The 15,651-nt window shown below is 39.0% G+C and overlaps 1 protein-coding gene across 2 annotated transcripts in view; it reads left to right on the top strand.

The window, feature by feature from the left end:
• Positions 1–76: 76 nt before the first annotated feature.
• Positions 77–15,651, top strand: part of SESN1 (sestrin 1) — an 80,357-nt gene continuing 64,782 nt past the window's right edge. For both annotated transcript variants that reach the window (XM_065630872.1, XM_065630871.1), the window contains exon 1: positions 77–669. In XM_065630872.1, the coding sequence (XP_065486944.1) occupies positions 388–669 (282 nt within the window). In that variant the 5' untranslated portion in view covers positions 77–387. The remainder of the gene's footprint in view (positions 670–15,651) is intronic.

Here is a 15,651-nt window from a genome sequence, read left to right as displayed (position 1 = left end):
GGCGGCCCGGCCCTGCCCCGCCCCGCCCCGCCCCGGCGGGGAGGGCTGAAGGGACCGCCCCGCGCCGTGGCGGAGGGGCTGGGCCGGGGCCATCCGCCGGCGCCGCGGGGTGGTGGCTGCCCCGCTCCCCGCCGGGAGAGGCGAAGCCCCAGCGGCGCCGCTCACTCGGCAGCCCCGGCGGCGGTGGGCTGCGGTGGCCGGGGGCGCCCACCGGGGCTGAGGGAGCACCCGCCCGCCCTGCCCCTCCATGCGGCGCAGGCAGCGGTCTCTCCGCTCACCGCCGCGTTCGTCGTCTTTGTGGGCGGGCTGGCGGCTGGCGGGAGCCCGCCATGGGGCGGCCGCGCCGGGGCTGTTGAGGCGGCGGCGGGGAAGCAGGCGGCCGGCCCCATGGAGGAGCGGGAGGGCGAGGTGCGCTGGGACGGGCTGTGCAGCCGCGACGCTGCCGCCCGCGCCGCCGCCTTGGATCACATCGGGCAAGCCGTTCTCCGCCGGAGCGAGACCATCGCTCCCGTGGCGGCCGTGCCGCTTGCCCGGGCCGCCGACGTACTCCTGGTTCCCGCCGCCCGCGATGGGCTCAGCGAGGTGCTGGCCCGCCTGCTGATGCTCTCCAAGCGCTGCCCGTTCCCCGACGTGAGGGAGAAGAGCGAGGCGATCCTCAGCGGGGTGCAGGTAAGCGCGGCAGAACCCGACGGGGCCGGGACAGCGGTCCCGACCCCGTCCCACGCAGGGCACCCGCGGCTTTTAGCTGTGCAGCGAGGTGGGTGTCTGACCCAGGCCGCTCGGATTTATTCGTGCAGTAATAAATGCGAAATGCTCTCCGCATCCTCGCGAAGAATCATTTGGAAAAGCGTTATTAAAAGGCAAGCCTCAAGTTTTGGGAGCACAGTCCGGCGGAGAAGATTTAGCGATGGAAAAGTAGCTGGTCGTTGGGGATATCCCGAAAGAAGTGCTAAAATGTCAGCTTTAAATGCTCTAGTTTTGGTCTGTATGACCAGTGCGGTGATATTACCAGTTGTCTTTAACACAAAAGCAGGAAAGGTTTGGGTATAAACATTCAGGGCTGCCAATTAAATATATAAATCGGTATGGGAAGTTTTTTTACCGTTTAAAAGCTGTATGAGCTTCAAGACTATTAAAGCTCAATTCCCATTTTGTTGTTTCTTGATAAATAGTTTCTCAGCTGGAATCAATAAAATCCAGGCTATTTTTCTCTGGCTCATAGGCCGTCTAGCCAAGAGAGGATTACCTTTTATGCTAACAAAAATAAATGTTACTTTGTACTCTTCCACTGTTACGGTCTAATTATAGTTACTCGCATTGCAATTTTCTAGCTCACCTAGAGTTTTTGGACAGGTCTTGAGATTCTGATGCCGGGCTTGTATCAACGGGTCTAGCAACACTGCTAAAAATACTTTCTGTAGAGTAGGAAAAGGAAATTAAGGTATTTCTTTTAATCACAAGTGAATATGTAGATCTATGCTTGGAGTTAGCTGCCTGATTCCCACTACCGTGCTTTTTCTCCCTGAACATTAACAGGTTTAGTGTGGCGGAATCCAGAGAAATATAGAGAGATATATATATTTATAAAATATATTAAAATGTTAAAAATTTAATACTATATAAAAGTGTATATATGTATTTTAAAGGAACTTGTTTCTACTTCTATTTTTGCTCTGTCCTACTTCGAACTGGTTCAGAGAAATTGTGGATTTGGATTACTGAATCTGAGAGAGGCTTCTCAATAGTTTGCAATATACTAAATACAGTATAATGTAATTTATACAGTTTGGGCTGTACGGGATGTTTTTCTCAAAGCAGATTTTGCCAGTAAAAGTTATAAACACAACATACGGACTATCTGAAAGGCTTGACAGCTATACTGCTTTTCTTTAAAAACCCAAGCCAAGGAAACAAACGAACAAATAAACCAACTTGAATATTAAGTTGAAAACTTAATCTGGCACCTTTGCATCAGCATCTTCCCTGTTAAAAGATTCAAATGAGAAGTGAGCCCATTGCCAGTGAGAATGATGAGTCACTGGAACAGACTGCTATGGGAGGACTGGCTTTTATCAGGCACAAATTACCAGAGCCTGTTCAAAGGCCAAATAGGTGGTGATCTCTCAACTAAGTCTTGGAGAAGGTCAGAATGTATGATCTTATGTCTTTCCTTTAGGTTTTTATATATGAAGTTCAACTGTTAGTCCCATTTAGAAACTTTGCCGCTAGCTTCTTTAAATAGGCCAAAAAGTTCTAGCAGAAAATAAGTCCATCTTGATACAGCAAGTTCAAATCCCATGGTTGTAGCTGTCTTGATTAATAATAATAGGTGTGAAAGTTATAATAGATATGAAACCAATTGTATACACACAACTTGCAGTAAAAGTTTAAGAACAAGTTAAGCAAAATAAAATCAAATACAGTAAAAAAATCTTTGAAAACTGATTTCGTAACTTGTCTTCTTAGGGAGCTGATCTAAGAGAGAAGTATTCTATTTTGTATGAATATAGAGTGGTAAGTCTTAGTTCTTATGGCTGTACTCATGAATGAGAATTTTTGTTGTAATCTTTGGATTTGCATTTGTGGAAGAAATAATCCAATCCAAGTATTCAATTTTGAATGCTGCAGACTTTTGTCAGGCGTGAAATGGTTTTCTGTTGATTTCATGGCCAAGAAGAATTTCATTTAAATCTCTGCAATGAAGATGGCAGATAAAGCGAACTATTAAATTAAATATAATTATCCCATAGAACTTGTGGCTTCTAGCAGTGATTCTAAAGGTAAATAGCTTAGTAACATTATAAAAATGTGCAATCCCATTCAGAACACTATCTGTACTTAAAGGACTTGCTTGTATTAATATTACTTTATCTCTCTGTTTTGGGACATGAAACTGTGTTTCTTTAAGTGAACAGTAATATGTCCCATTACACTTTCTAAACCTTATTCTCTGCCAAGTTATTAAAGGACATAGAGTCCAGGGCAGGAAGAGGCAAAACCCAAAAGTTCTCCTGGGAACTGGTGCTGCCCTCCGTTTCTCTCCTGTGGGATGGTCCAGCTCAGACCAGCAGTCTGAGCCTGGACTGATTGATTTTTATTTTTTTAAAATTCCCACCCCCCCCCCAGCCCCCTCCCTGCAAATGAAACAGAGAATTGGAAAATGTGCTTTCTTTATCTTTCTGCCCTGCATCCATGATAGGTCAGTGAGGAAATCAAGGAGCAAGTTGGTAGAATGCATTATATGGCTGGTGTAAGCTGGTGAGCTGCAGGCTTGGCAGCAGCCTGTGTCAGCATGGCATCCCTCTGAGCCTGCCTTTGTCATGGTCTTTTCTTCAGAAAAAAAAAAAATCCTCTGAAATATGGTAGAATCCTAAGTGTGGAACTTTCTTCTTTGCTATGAATAAATATTAATAAATGGTATTATTAATACTACTGTTAATAAATAGTATTGCCTGTACTGCAATCTATAAAAATAAATTATTGCTTAAGGTATTATAAATTCCTGTTAATTTGACTTGTATTGAGGATAATGAGGCTACATATATATATAATAGCATATATTTTTAGCCTAAGAGAATATATCTAATTTCTCATTTAGATTAGACAAGTTATTTTTGCAGGAATTATTACAAAGACAGTATCAGCAAACAAGCATCCTTTCTTCTAATTGAGACTTCCTTTTTAATAAAAGCAAGGTCTTTAAAGTCACTTTGACCAAATATGTATATTTTAGACGTATTTCAATTTTAATGCTTTAACCAAGTGACAAGAGTTTGAATATTTGCATATGAAAGCATTTGATGGGTGGTTTTTGAGATAAAACTCCAAAGATATCATAGCTTTTTGATGACTTCTTGCATATGCAGTATTTTTCACATATTTAGAGCATATTGCATATAACCTTGCAGAATAGCAGGTCATCCCAACTAGTCAGCACGCCAACACAAATATGTGGGGAATGAACAGCAGTGGAAGGTCTTAACATCTGATCATTAAAAGTATTCTGCCTAGCTTCTATCAGATCAATTAGATGTATGTGACTGGAATACAAATACAAGGTGTACATCAGTACCTGGAGAAGAATCGTTGAAAGTATGAGATTTGCTAGGTAAAGACTGAGCAGAACATACTGCTCTGCGGAGGTATGTACATTTATAAGAATAGCCATTTAGATAAACAGCGCATGAATAGATGGGAGGCAGGTTCTGTAGGAATAACCACAAGATGTTAGCCTATGTAGGATAAAAGATGACAGAAAACCAGAATAAAACCCACAGTTGTCAAAAAGCTTAGAATTTGGCATGTAAAGCTGGACTGGGAGATAAATAGAAGGAAGAAAGAAACTGGTCTCACCCTCTTTGTGAAGTAGTGTCATAGTACCAAACACTTTCATTGAAGAAGAAAACCAATAATGAAAAAGTAACTTTGTTCCCTATTGATGTCTTCACTGATGTAAACAACAGGAAACACACAGAAAATAGGAAACTGTGTGTTGCTGAAGGTGCACATGAAGTGCATGAAGATGCATGAACAAAACTGGAACCAACAAATAGATAACGAGGTGTAGCTAAAAGGGATATTAGAAGAAAGAAACAGAAGATACACAGATTAATGGATTAACAGATAAAGCTGAGGTAATTGAAACGTTCTCTGAAATGGTTAATCCAACCAGTGTTGTTAATAGGCATGATAAAAGTGTAAATCATACTTGGCCTAAACTAGAGGGGAAAACACTGTAGGTTGCTTGGATGAGCAACAGATTTTCAGTCTGGTACGGACTGATGAAATGAATTCTGAGGTGCTTAAAAAAAACCAAGTAGCTGAAGCAATCTCCGATCTGATAGTGGAGGAAATAGTAGAATAAAAAAGAATACTGGTGCATACCTCTTCAGTATAGGTGGGATGGGATGAAGGGGAAACTGGTAGATTTTGACTTCAGCTCAAAGAAAAAACTACTGGAGCGGTGCAAAACCACATTTTTAGTGCCTAGAAAAAGAAGTTGAGCAATAGTCAAAACAGACTTATCCAGGATAAATTATTTTAAATCCAGCATTTATTCTTCTTCTATGATGGAGTAACAGGCCCTGTGATGCAACGAGATGCTGTAATGTTAGTATGTTGAAATACTGGGGTCCTCAATATTCACATGATGTTCTCATTAGTAAGCTAGAATTATCATCTAGAAACTACTGTGCAATGAGTAAAATTAGCCGGAAAACCAGCTCCAGAAGGCAAGCAAAGTCAGGAAGCAAGTACTCTGCACAGGTTTTACAAGGTCCTGTCCAGCACAATCTTGATTAGCAGTTTTGCGCTTGTTGAATTGCAGATTACAAGCTGGGAGGTAGAGTAAGAATACTGGAGAGCAGCCATAGAATTTAAGATTATGTGAATAGTTAATTGGAGATTAACATATCTTCTAGACCTCTGATTTTTCCTTTTTTTTTTGGTGAAGAATGTTTGAAGAAATAGTGATGGTACAGTCAGCTAAAAAGGAGGCTGAGACAATATGTTCCCAAATACATGGGGGATGGAGAAGATGAAAAGACTGCTGCAAAGAGGAAGGAGACATGAGCTAGAATGAACGATCTAAATTCCAGCAAAACTTCCATTAGACATTTGGGGGAAAATTTCAAGGATTAGGATAGTAAAGCAATGGCATAGGCTATCCAGTCATGTTAGGAGTGATATGCTTATTTGATCTCTCCTTGGGAAAGGCAGAATGTTGCTAACTGGATGAGTTTTCCTTCCAGCCTCTTTTTCTGTGGTTTGCATTGGTAACTGCTTGGATGGACGCACTCTCCAAGTGCTTTCACTTTGATGTCCAAGACCATATGTACCTGATATGTAGCACTGGAACTTGTGGTCTGGAACCTTTGCCTCTTCACTGAAAAGCAGCAGGTGGGCTTGGGATGACTTGAAATAACCTCCTTGTTTTCTTAGGCCTACTGCTCTAGGGAAGAAATGTGGCAGAATCCCATAGTTTGCACACAGGGCTTTATGGCACATAATGAGAGGTGGGTCATGTCAGCAGCCAAATGTAGTTTGTGTCCTCTTGTATTACAGCCTTTGGGCATTGCCTGTAACTTATGCTTGTTTGTCAGGGGACATGTAACAGAATACCCTTACCTTTCCAAATCCTGGCAAAATACTTGTATTGATTTAAATTAAATGAGGATCCAGAAAGGATGGGAAGACTTCTAGTCACAGCCAGAGCAGGCACCCAGTTCTCTTCCTGTGCCACAATGTGTGGGACAAATAAAGCCTCTGCCGGGAGAGGAGGTAGTAGTTCTCCTGTGTATGCCCATAAGGGATAAAATAGGCATTACTTTTCAGTCTCATTACTAGATTTTTCTCACAATAGAGTTCACTATCTCTTTGCTTTGTGTATGTACCATGTCTGGGCTCTGCAGTGCATGCTTGTTAAGAGTAGCAAGAGTGAAGCTCAAATATGTTCCTTGCTCTCAAATGGTTTATCCTGATGACTCTAGTATTACAGGAGACTGGTTAATTTTGCAAATCCTTAATCTGCTTTTGGGGTAATCTTTGATAAATTACTTCATAACTTTTTCTTCAGTCTTTTTTGCCCTCCTGCACAACAGAAGAAACTTGGTTTAGTGAACTTTGAAGTCTGTAGCTAGGCAGATCTGTTAGGTTGTGGGATAATTTTTTTTTTTTGGTCAGAGTTAATTTGACTGCGTCCTGCCGTATGATAGTGATGTTCCCCTGTGATGCTTACTGTTGGTTAGTCACCATGGAAAGGTGTCTCAGTTGAAATGTATAGTCTATTCAAGCCTACAAATTTCAATATAGTATTCTCACTGGTGGTGGTGAATCTGGTCCATCTGGAAGCTGACTAGTCTCCTTGCACAATGCCAATAACCAAATCGGTTTCTGTTTCCCATAGTACTCTTATGTAAAGTGAATGAAAACATCCTTTTTTTGTGAGCTCTCTTCAGCGCAAAAGTATGTTCTTGTCTCTTCCAGCCATTAAGTGGAATGGGTTTAATTATGTATTGTAGGTTGCTCCCTTCAAAAGCCACATGCCACTCTGCCAGATTGCTAGTTTAGAAAACAGTTGTCTGTTAGAGTTTGGGGGTTTTTTTTGTGGTGGTCAGATATTCTTGCTCTTAATATTGGGAGAGATACTGAAGTAATGAAATGATGCACTTAAATGATTAGTCTTACTAACAGCTTCTGCTAGCCTACAAAATGAACTGTACCTCCGCAGTATTTATTATAAACATGCTGATGATGGGTCTATATCATGTGTGTGGTGAGGCTGCCTGGAGAAGTTAAGGGAAAAGACTTAATCTTGACATGTCAGGGAATGTTCTGAGCAGGGGTGTGAACATATTTTTTTGAAAAACTTAAATTGTCAATAGTCCTTAGGTTGCCTTGTCAGACTCCTCCCTCCTTTAGCCTACTTGCCTCCTTTCTGAAGGCTTCAGTCTGTTGAGAGAGAAGAAAGGAAATTTTCTTTCGTCGAGCTTGTCAACTGCAGAATTGCCTGACCCTGAGAAATGTCTTTGGTTGGAATAAAGACTTGCCTGAAAACAGTGGAGGTTCCCAAAGTAATATAAAGTAGGATATTTGGGGTCACTTCTAATGCTGTTTCTGTGTTTAGAGTCTTTCCATAATTTTCCATACTAGCTGTATGCCATTCTTCTTGTATGGAAATGAGCGTTGTGTAGTCAACTTATAATTGTTTGGGATAACTTGATCTGTACATTTTTGGGTTTATGTGATTCTGCTGAATTGATTTTCAGGACATCCTTGCTAGAATTGTTATTTTCAAAAGAAGTGAAGGGTGAAGCACACATTTGATGATAATAGCTTGGTTGATTTTTATTTTTTGACTGCATCGAAATGTTTTAAACTGAAGAAATCGAACACAAACCTCTCCTCATCTCTTATTATTTACTAATGAGTTAAGCAACTGTAGAGTGTGCATTGGTGGCTTACATAAAAAAGGTTGGTTTCCTGATTTTTTTCATAGGAGCTAATATCTGGAGATCTGTAGAAACCAAAAATGCTTCAGCTTGAATGCATTTTGTAAATAATGGCATCTGTTCTCCTGATCTAGCAGTTGCTAAGTCACACGAGCTCTGTTTTAGATTTTTTTTTTTCCTTCTTTTGAGAGGTAATTCTAGAAGTTGGCTGTTCTTTTAATCTCATAGCTGGTTATGATCCTTTCCAGTCTACGCTTACGTATTCTAGTGTCAGCTTAGTCCTTTATCTTAAATTATTTTTGTCGCTCTGATATGATGGTGTATGAGTAGCAGTGATCCTTCCCCTCACTGCACTGATTGTTCTAAAAGTTCTGCTCTGCTGTAAGTTGCCAAAAAGCCACGTTATTTCTACTTAAACAAAAACCACTACCACAACAAACTTATAATTTGTTTTGCCCATTTGATATGTAAATAACTGTCTTCATTTTGGGGGGTTGGTATGCAATGCGGAGAAATTTTAGGTATCTTGAGGAGATGTTCAACCAAAGTGAAAAGAACTAAGAATTTGGAAAGGTTTAGAAATTAGTATATGATATGCAAAGTATTAAGTAAAAAAAAAATGTATGGACTCCTAGGTTATGTAAAATAATATATCTTCCATTAGCTTGACCGAAGTACATTGTTTAAAACAAAATTACATTGTCTTGCTGTGACAAGTGCAAGGTGAGCATTGGAGAAAACACTTGCTGTTTTGTCATCTTACTCTTGACTTTTTATTTAGGTCACAGTTTCTCCTTTTAAAACAAACATAGTGGAAAAGTACTGAATATACCATTGTGAGGTAGAAGATAGTTTTGAAAGCTTGAGTGTATTTTCTTGTGGATACTGAATGTTTAAATTTCCAAAAATATGGTTTGCTGTCAGTATGGTTTTCTATTCCAGTAAGTTGTTTACAGCTTAAGGGGGAGGGAAAAAAAAAAAGGCTCAGCTCTCTCTCCAGAAATTGAGTGAAACATGGAAATCTTCACTTGGACCTGCATACATGAATTAAATCCAAAAAGTTAAGTTGCGGTTTTTCTCTTGTTTACCACTTTCTTGATGTTTCCAATGACTTTGACTTTTTTTTTTTGTTCTGGAAAGCTTAGGTTAGATTGCTGCCAAAAGCTGGGTTGGGAAGGTGAACTGGTTTAGTTCTGTTTATACCTAGTGAACAATTAACTATTTTCCGGACTCCAGCTTTATGGCTTTATGTAGAAACCAAACTTGTTCTTTGAAGTCATTTTGGGTCAAAAGTAGGCACTAGTGAACAATACCCGGTGATAAATATTACCCCAAAATACATTGGGATGGTATTTTAAAAATAGAAGTGGTGCTAGAATGCACACTACTACTTATGTCATGTAATATAAGTCTTATTTCTGTGCAACTACAAGAACGTACTACCAATCCAGGCATTGTGCTAAAGGAAAGCACAATGCTTCTGAAAACGTGGTTGGTTTGGGGTGTAAATTAAATAGAAATTGTAACTTTCTCTCACTTTCCATGTTTTCTGGAGTCAGCAATGTCATTATCTCAGTTGCAGGTCTTTCCTGGCAAGTCCTTTGCCTACCTATCTGACTGGTTTTGTGAGCCTAAGTTTTGAGACTGATGGTGTAACAACCTCTTAGTTAAATTTTCCTCCCTGGGATATTCTTGCTATTGAATTGTTTTTAAACATTAGTTTTTTCCAAACTAGGTATTTTAGTTAAGGATTCCTTAACTCCTAGAGTGTAAATGTGAAATAACATATTTGTTCAAAGGAGGAAAAAACTTGAAAATGGAAACTTACTTAAAGCTCTAAAGCCTTTCCTGTGTGCTTTTTTTTTTTCTTTGAAAGAGGAGAGGAACCTCTTTTCTGAAATATTTTTTTCCATTGCAGCTTGTTGCTGAGCCTCCACTATTCCTCATGTTTTGGTGCAACAAAACTTTTAGCTTTAAAATGCAGCCTGTTTGCCAACAGAACATTCCACTCAGATTAAACTGTTTGGATTTTCCATTTATTTAAATTTTAGTTCTAATCTTGATTTGCACTGTTTTCCATGTAGAAGAAGGACTGAAGAGAGGGAAAAGCTTTTCTTAAACTTTCTATTTCTCTGAATTTTGAATCAATGCTGACTGCAAACTTATGTCTGTTTAACAGTAATAAATAATTGGCAGCTGCCATGCACTTGATGTTTTCTGGAGCTCATCAAGTTATGAAGATAAGTCCTTATCATGACAAGATTGCTTTCAATATTTGCCCTAACTTCACAGGTGTCCATTATGGCCTTCCCACTTGTGTTACAGAAAAGTTTTTGGAAGCATTGTAACTGAACCTAGCTTTGTTTTGTTTTTAAACAGGTATGTTTATAACAGTTCCATATATTTACCTAGAAATTAATGTGTAAATAGTGCTCTATAAGTGAAGCTTAATTCTGATGGTTTTATTGCTACTGTTGTATTCCAGGACACAGGAAAAGAAGCCAAAGGGAAATGTTTTTGTCTGGCTTTTAGAAGGCATTTTGGTATCTTGGCTTCTAGTCTTCTAGTTTTTCAAATGTGCAGAACATGGCAACTCTGCTTGGCTGATGTTGTCTGGCATCTGTCGGAAGAAGATGTGTAAATTGGGAAGGTCAAATATTGCTTCTCTTTCCTTCATTACTTGGTGTCAGGTCTTTCTGTTAAAGGATTCAAGTTTTTGGGTAAGGTTTCACTAGGAATGAAAGCTGTATTTTTTTTTTTTTTTAATGCAGAAGATACTTTTTGTATTGCACAATGTAAAATACATTGAAATTTTAGATTCTGAAGGTAGTAGTTAACTCTTTACAGCTTATGTGTTAAGTGAATACCTGATACTGAGGCATAGACTGTTCTGTGTTTTCTACTTTTTGAAGTTAGCTGGTATGTTTGCTCACACTGATAAAAAGACTTGGAGGAAGTAGAGTCTTCATACACTCTGAATTCAGGGTGCAAATCGTTACTGCTAAGGGCAATAGAAAATATGGCTGCTTTTAATTTTTAGTATTGGTAGACTTCCAAATAGATTTGTAGTGACATATGTACATCAGTAACAGTGTTATTTAAGTAAATAGAAGTGGCATTAAGGTAAAATACTGGTCAAAAATACTTTTTTTTTTTCCTCCCCTTGGAAAACTTAATAAACTGTGAATGAAAAATTAACTGTAGACTCACTTGACTACGGAGGAAGAATTTGGACAAAATGAGCCTTTGAAGTGGACTGTTTGGTGTTCACACCCCAGAAATAAGATTGGAACTTTTTCATGCTGCTTCTGACAGCTCATCTCAGTACAGCTCATCAGAAATTTCTGAGAGTCCTTGTAAATGCTTATTATACAACCTGAGAAGCTTTCTCTGAAGTAAAGGGGCAAAATGTAGATGTATTCCCAAAATATTTGTAACATCTCATCTTAATTTCAGGATTAAACAGTGTGCTACCTGGGGACTGTTTGGGACCTTTGTTATTCAGAGCCGGTTACCTAGATGACTCAGTGCTTACTGATAAACCAGACTAATGCTGTAAATCCATCAGTGCAGCAATGACAAACAACTTTTCAGTGCCAGCCCCAGTTAACCCTAGTTTGTAATAGCCTGTTTCAGTTAGCAGTTGTAACCATGTTTTGCACTTTATCCAGAGATGCTGGTGTGGGATGGCCAAATCAGTATGGTCCAGTGAAAGTCTACTACTTTGTGCTGAAGATAGACCTTTGGTGCAAACTTACCCCAGGTCATTCTTTGCTAGTGTAACCCATCTGGTTCTGTCCTCTGTGATGAAGTCTGGTCTGTATGTGGAGATTCTGCAGTAGTAATACTTTGTATCTCTTATTTCAGAATAAATTTCTGCACACAGATGTTGGCACAAAGATACCCTGTTTGGGAGATCAAGTGAGTCAGATGCCAGAGTGGTGATCTGATAGTGTGACCTTCTCTGCGTTCTCCCAGTCTCTCATACAGTAGCAGCGCAGCCAATGCAGAAATCTGTCTGGCCATGCTGGTACTTGGCACTGTCTGGAGTGGCTTAAAACTTGTCTAAGTGCACTTGCTAAATAGTTTGTTATTGTGGAGGGATGGACTAGAGAGAAAGATATTCTTTCTTCTGGGTTACTACAAAACATTTTCTAGATTTGCCAAGTAAAGATGCTGTGAGTTAGCACCCTGGATGTAACAGTCTCACCTTGGTTGCACTAGTGCTGAACTGAATGGAATGATATGGGGTCAAGCATAAAATTTCATACTGCGCTTTGCTCTACCATGCTGTCTAGAGCTGGGCAAATTTGGAATGGAGTCAGATCGGCTGTGACTTGCTGGTGGTGAAAGTAGTTCATTTGCTACCCATTCTGTTAGGACGCTAACTAGGTACGCTATTGTTTTTCCAAAAGACTATGTACTTGAATTATGTTACAAAAAAGTCAGTTGTTTCTTTCTTTATACATAGTTGGTTTAGGCAGCTATAAAGAGATACCTTCTTAATTCTGGAACAGAAACAAACATGCAAATCTGTATCATCATGTGTTTTCATAACTTCAGCAGGAAAATGAATACTAATCTTTAAATATTTCCTCTATAAAATAATTGAATATTTGTTTATAAATAACAGAGTAGACAATGCAATTAGACAGGACTTGTAAAAAGCATCTGGTTTCTTTGTTGTCCAAAACTTTGAAGAAACATAAGTGGAAATCATATTGGAAAGAGCATGTGCTGTAAGTTGTTATTCAGTATATATACTATGGTAAGAGGGAGGCAATCTAACAAAGAACTAACTCTAAATTTTTAAGCCAAGCATTATTTATTTAATTTTGAAATAGCATGGAGGGATTTTACTAGGGATAAAATTATGTGAAATATCTTCTCCTTCTGTAAGTAACAGAAGCCAGGGATAATAAAATTTAATAGCTTCATTTGAGGCACGATTCCTTTATCTGGTGGAACAGTAGATTCTGATGCTCACTGAAATCAATCACTCAATTTCTTAGAGATTAAGACAGACTTAATGTGGATAATAGAATCTGTAAACTACCTTCTCTTCAAAATGAGTGATACCTCTTACGCAGTTTGTGCTTCTGAATGTTGAGCTCTGTTTGGGAAGTATTGAACCCTGAGACTTTGAGATGGCAAGGGGAAGCTTGTTCTAACAAGTTATTGGAATTATTAACAATTCTGAAGGTTAGAATTAATACAAAATTGAATCAGCATGCTGTATAATATTCTGCTGCAACAATCTGATTATTATAAGCAAACACAGAAAAGAAACAGCTATTATATCCTTGTGGCAGTTGCTTTCCTTCACTTAATTAGGTAGGATAATGACTCTTCACAGAGTATGCTCTGAGTTGGAAATCCAGCATCATCTGCAGGAGAGTATCCTAAAGGGGGTACTGTCATTATTGAAGAAAATTATAAAGCTCTGGAAATGTCTTACAACAATCTTTTTTTTTTTATTTCTCTCTTGTGGGGCAGATTATTTAATAAAGAATGGATTTTTTTTTCCCCTTGTCTCTATATTTTGACAGTTTTTTGGTGTGTTTTTAGAGAGTGAAGTTTAGAATTTGCTGGGATATCAGTGTTTGCTTAATTGTTTCAGAGATGATCAGCATATCAAAATAAAAACTTCTAGTGAAAATGTTCTGCTTTTGACAATGTGCTTGCAGAGGAAGGCTTCCTCAGTAATGAGTGAAAGTCCCGTGAAGACTAGAAAGAAAAATAGGCTTGGAATAGCCAAAAACTATGGGTGTGAAAGTCTCACGTTCCAGCTGTGCTTTGCCCCTCTTGGATCAGTGACTTGAGAGGGCAATTGAACAGACAAAGGAGATCTTAAGCAGTAGAAATTGCGTGTTTTTCTTTAAAGCAGTAAATATCTTAGAGCATTTTCCTTGGACATCTGGATATCCCCTTTAAGCATGAGTGGGATCTGGAATGTGAAGCCTGCTCTGCCTCATCTCAAGTAAGAGACCTAACTGGGACCTAACCCTACCTAAGGGACAGACACTGAAGTACCTGAGGTGTTAAAACGTCTTCAAGTTTGGAAAAAATAACTTGTCCAGCTGCTGTGAAATTCATTTGCCTCAGTGCAAAAGTGCTTTATATTAAAGATAAAGCAGTGAGCAGGTTTCTAAGACCCTCTGAGGTGGGGTGAAGGACTTTAACCAACTAAGTAGTTGTAATACAGTTTTGGATTAATGATGTGAGCTGAATAAGGATTGTGGGGAAGATTGAAACATGCTGTAATAATTTCACCAATCATAATGTTCGGTATTTATCTCCTGTTTCTTTTTTAGAACACTTCTAAGTATGTTAACTTCAGAAAACTGGGATGCAGTACGTGTTTATATGGCTTGATCAAAGTTCAGCTGCTGGGATCTTTTTTTGGAGAGGGAGGAAAAAAAAAAAGACAGATTTATTTTGTGCTACAGAAATAGGTAAAAATTTCTTGTACCACGAGGGCAAAACTTCTTTTTTTTTAAAATTCAGATGAAAGGTTTGTATCCCTATGTCCCTTATTATGATATTAAAGCACAGTATCTCTATTTGTGCGGTGGTGTCCCCTTAGCAGGGCCTCAGAGGTTACATGTAATATCATATGAATGCAGCTGCAGTGTTTTCAGGACCAAACTGCCTCACTGATTGTGGGCTACCAGGTGTGCCAGTTACCATAGCAGTAAATAGATCGAGTCCATGCCCATGCTTACAGTCAAATTAGCTTAAGCAAACTGTTGCTCCCTTGAGCATGTTTCACAGAATTCCACATGGAAAGGGTTTGATAGCAGTCTTGAGATGACAGCCTGCTACAGTTTGGGTCTGCCCAGCGTCTTGGAGACAGGAATAGCAGTTTTTTAGATCCCTAGCTGTACTATCCCTAGCTGTACTGGAGCAAAACATTTTCTTTGGATAGTATCCATATCCTTTTGTTTCTTACACAGGCTTGTTTTAATGTGTAGTTCATCTAAATGAACTGAAGCTGATGCACTCACTGCAGAAAGATGTAATGAATTTGAAGGAACACTTGGGGGAGACTTCATGTCTTATGTTTTATTTCCAGTTTTTCATTTGTTTGAAGTAACATCATTGCAAATTGAGATCTGTTACGCTAAAACTCTTGAAAAACAAAACTTTGGTCCTTATTGTCTCTTGCTATTTCTGGTTACAGAATAGTAACCTGAAGGCTTCTTCACATGGGGCATATTTTTAGGTATTTTTTGTTGGTGATGACATCTTACAAGTTTTCTTTAAACATGATATAATTGTAACTGACTGACTACCTATATATGAAAGCAATGATGAGTGATACAGTTGTGGAGAAGGGAAAAGAGGAGCATGTATGACTAAGAAGTTTGTTCTAGCAGGTGAACCAGATCATTGTAGGACTTCATATATTAATTATGAATGCTCACCACTATATTCAAGTTACACACCTATTTTAATTAATTCCTGATTTTTAGTACCTCAATTTTATAAGGAGTTTATCTTCAACTGAAACTTCCCAAATTTGATCTCTGTAGTGTTAACCAAAACCGTGCATCAGTATCTCTTTAAAAAACAAAAAGGAAAGAACACATACAACAAAAATTCACCTCTTCTAAACACAGGAGACCTGTTCCCACATATTAAAAACCAAACAAATGGTGGGGGACCAAACACACACACACCCCAAACAAACAAACAAACA

This window comes from Caloenas nicobarica, chromosome 3, assembly GCF_036013445.1.
Source record: "Caloenas nicobarica isolate bCalNic1 chromosome 3, bCalNic1.hap1, whole genome shotgun sequence".
NCBI lineage: Eukaryota > Metazoa > Chordata > Aves > Columbiformes > Columbidae > Caloenas > Caloenas nicobarica.
This window is presented reverse-complemented; position numbering and strand designations above follow the sequence as displayed.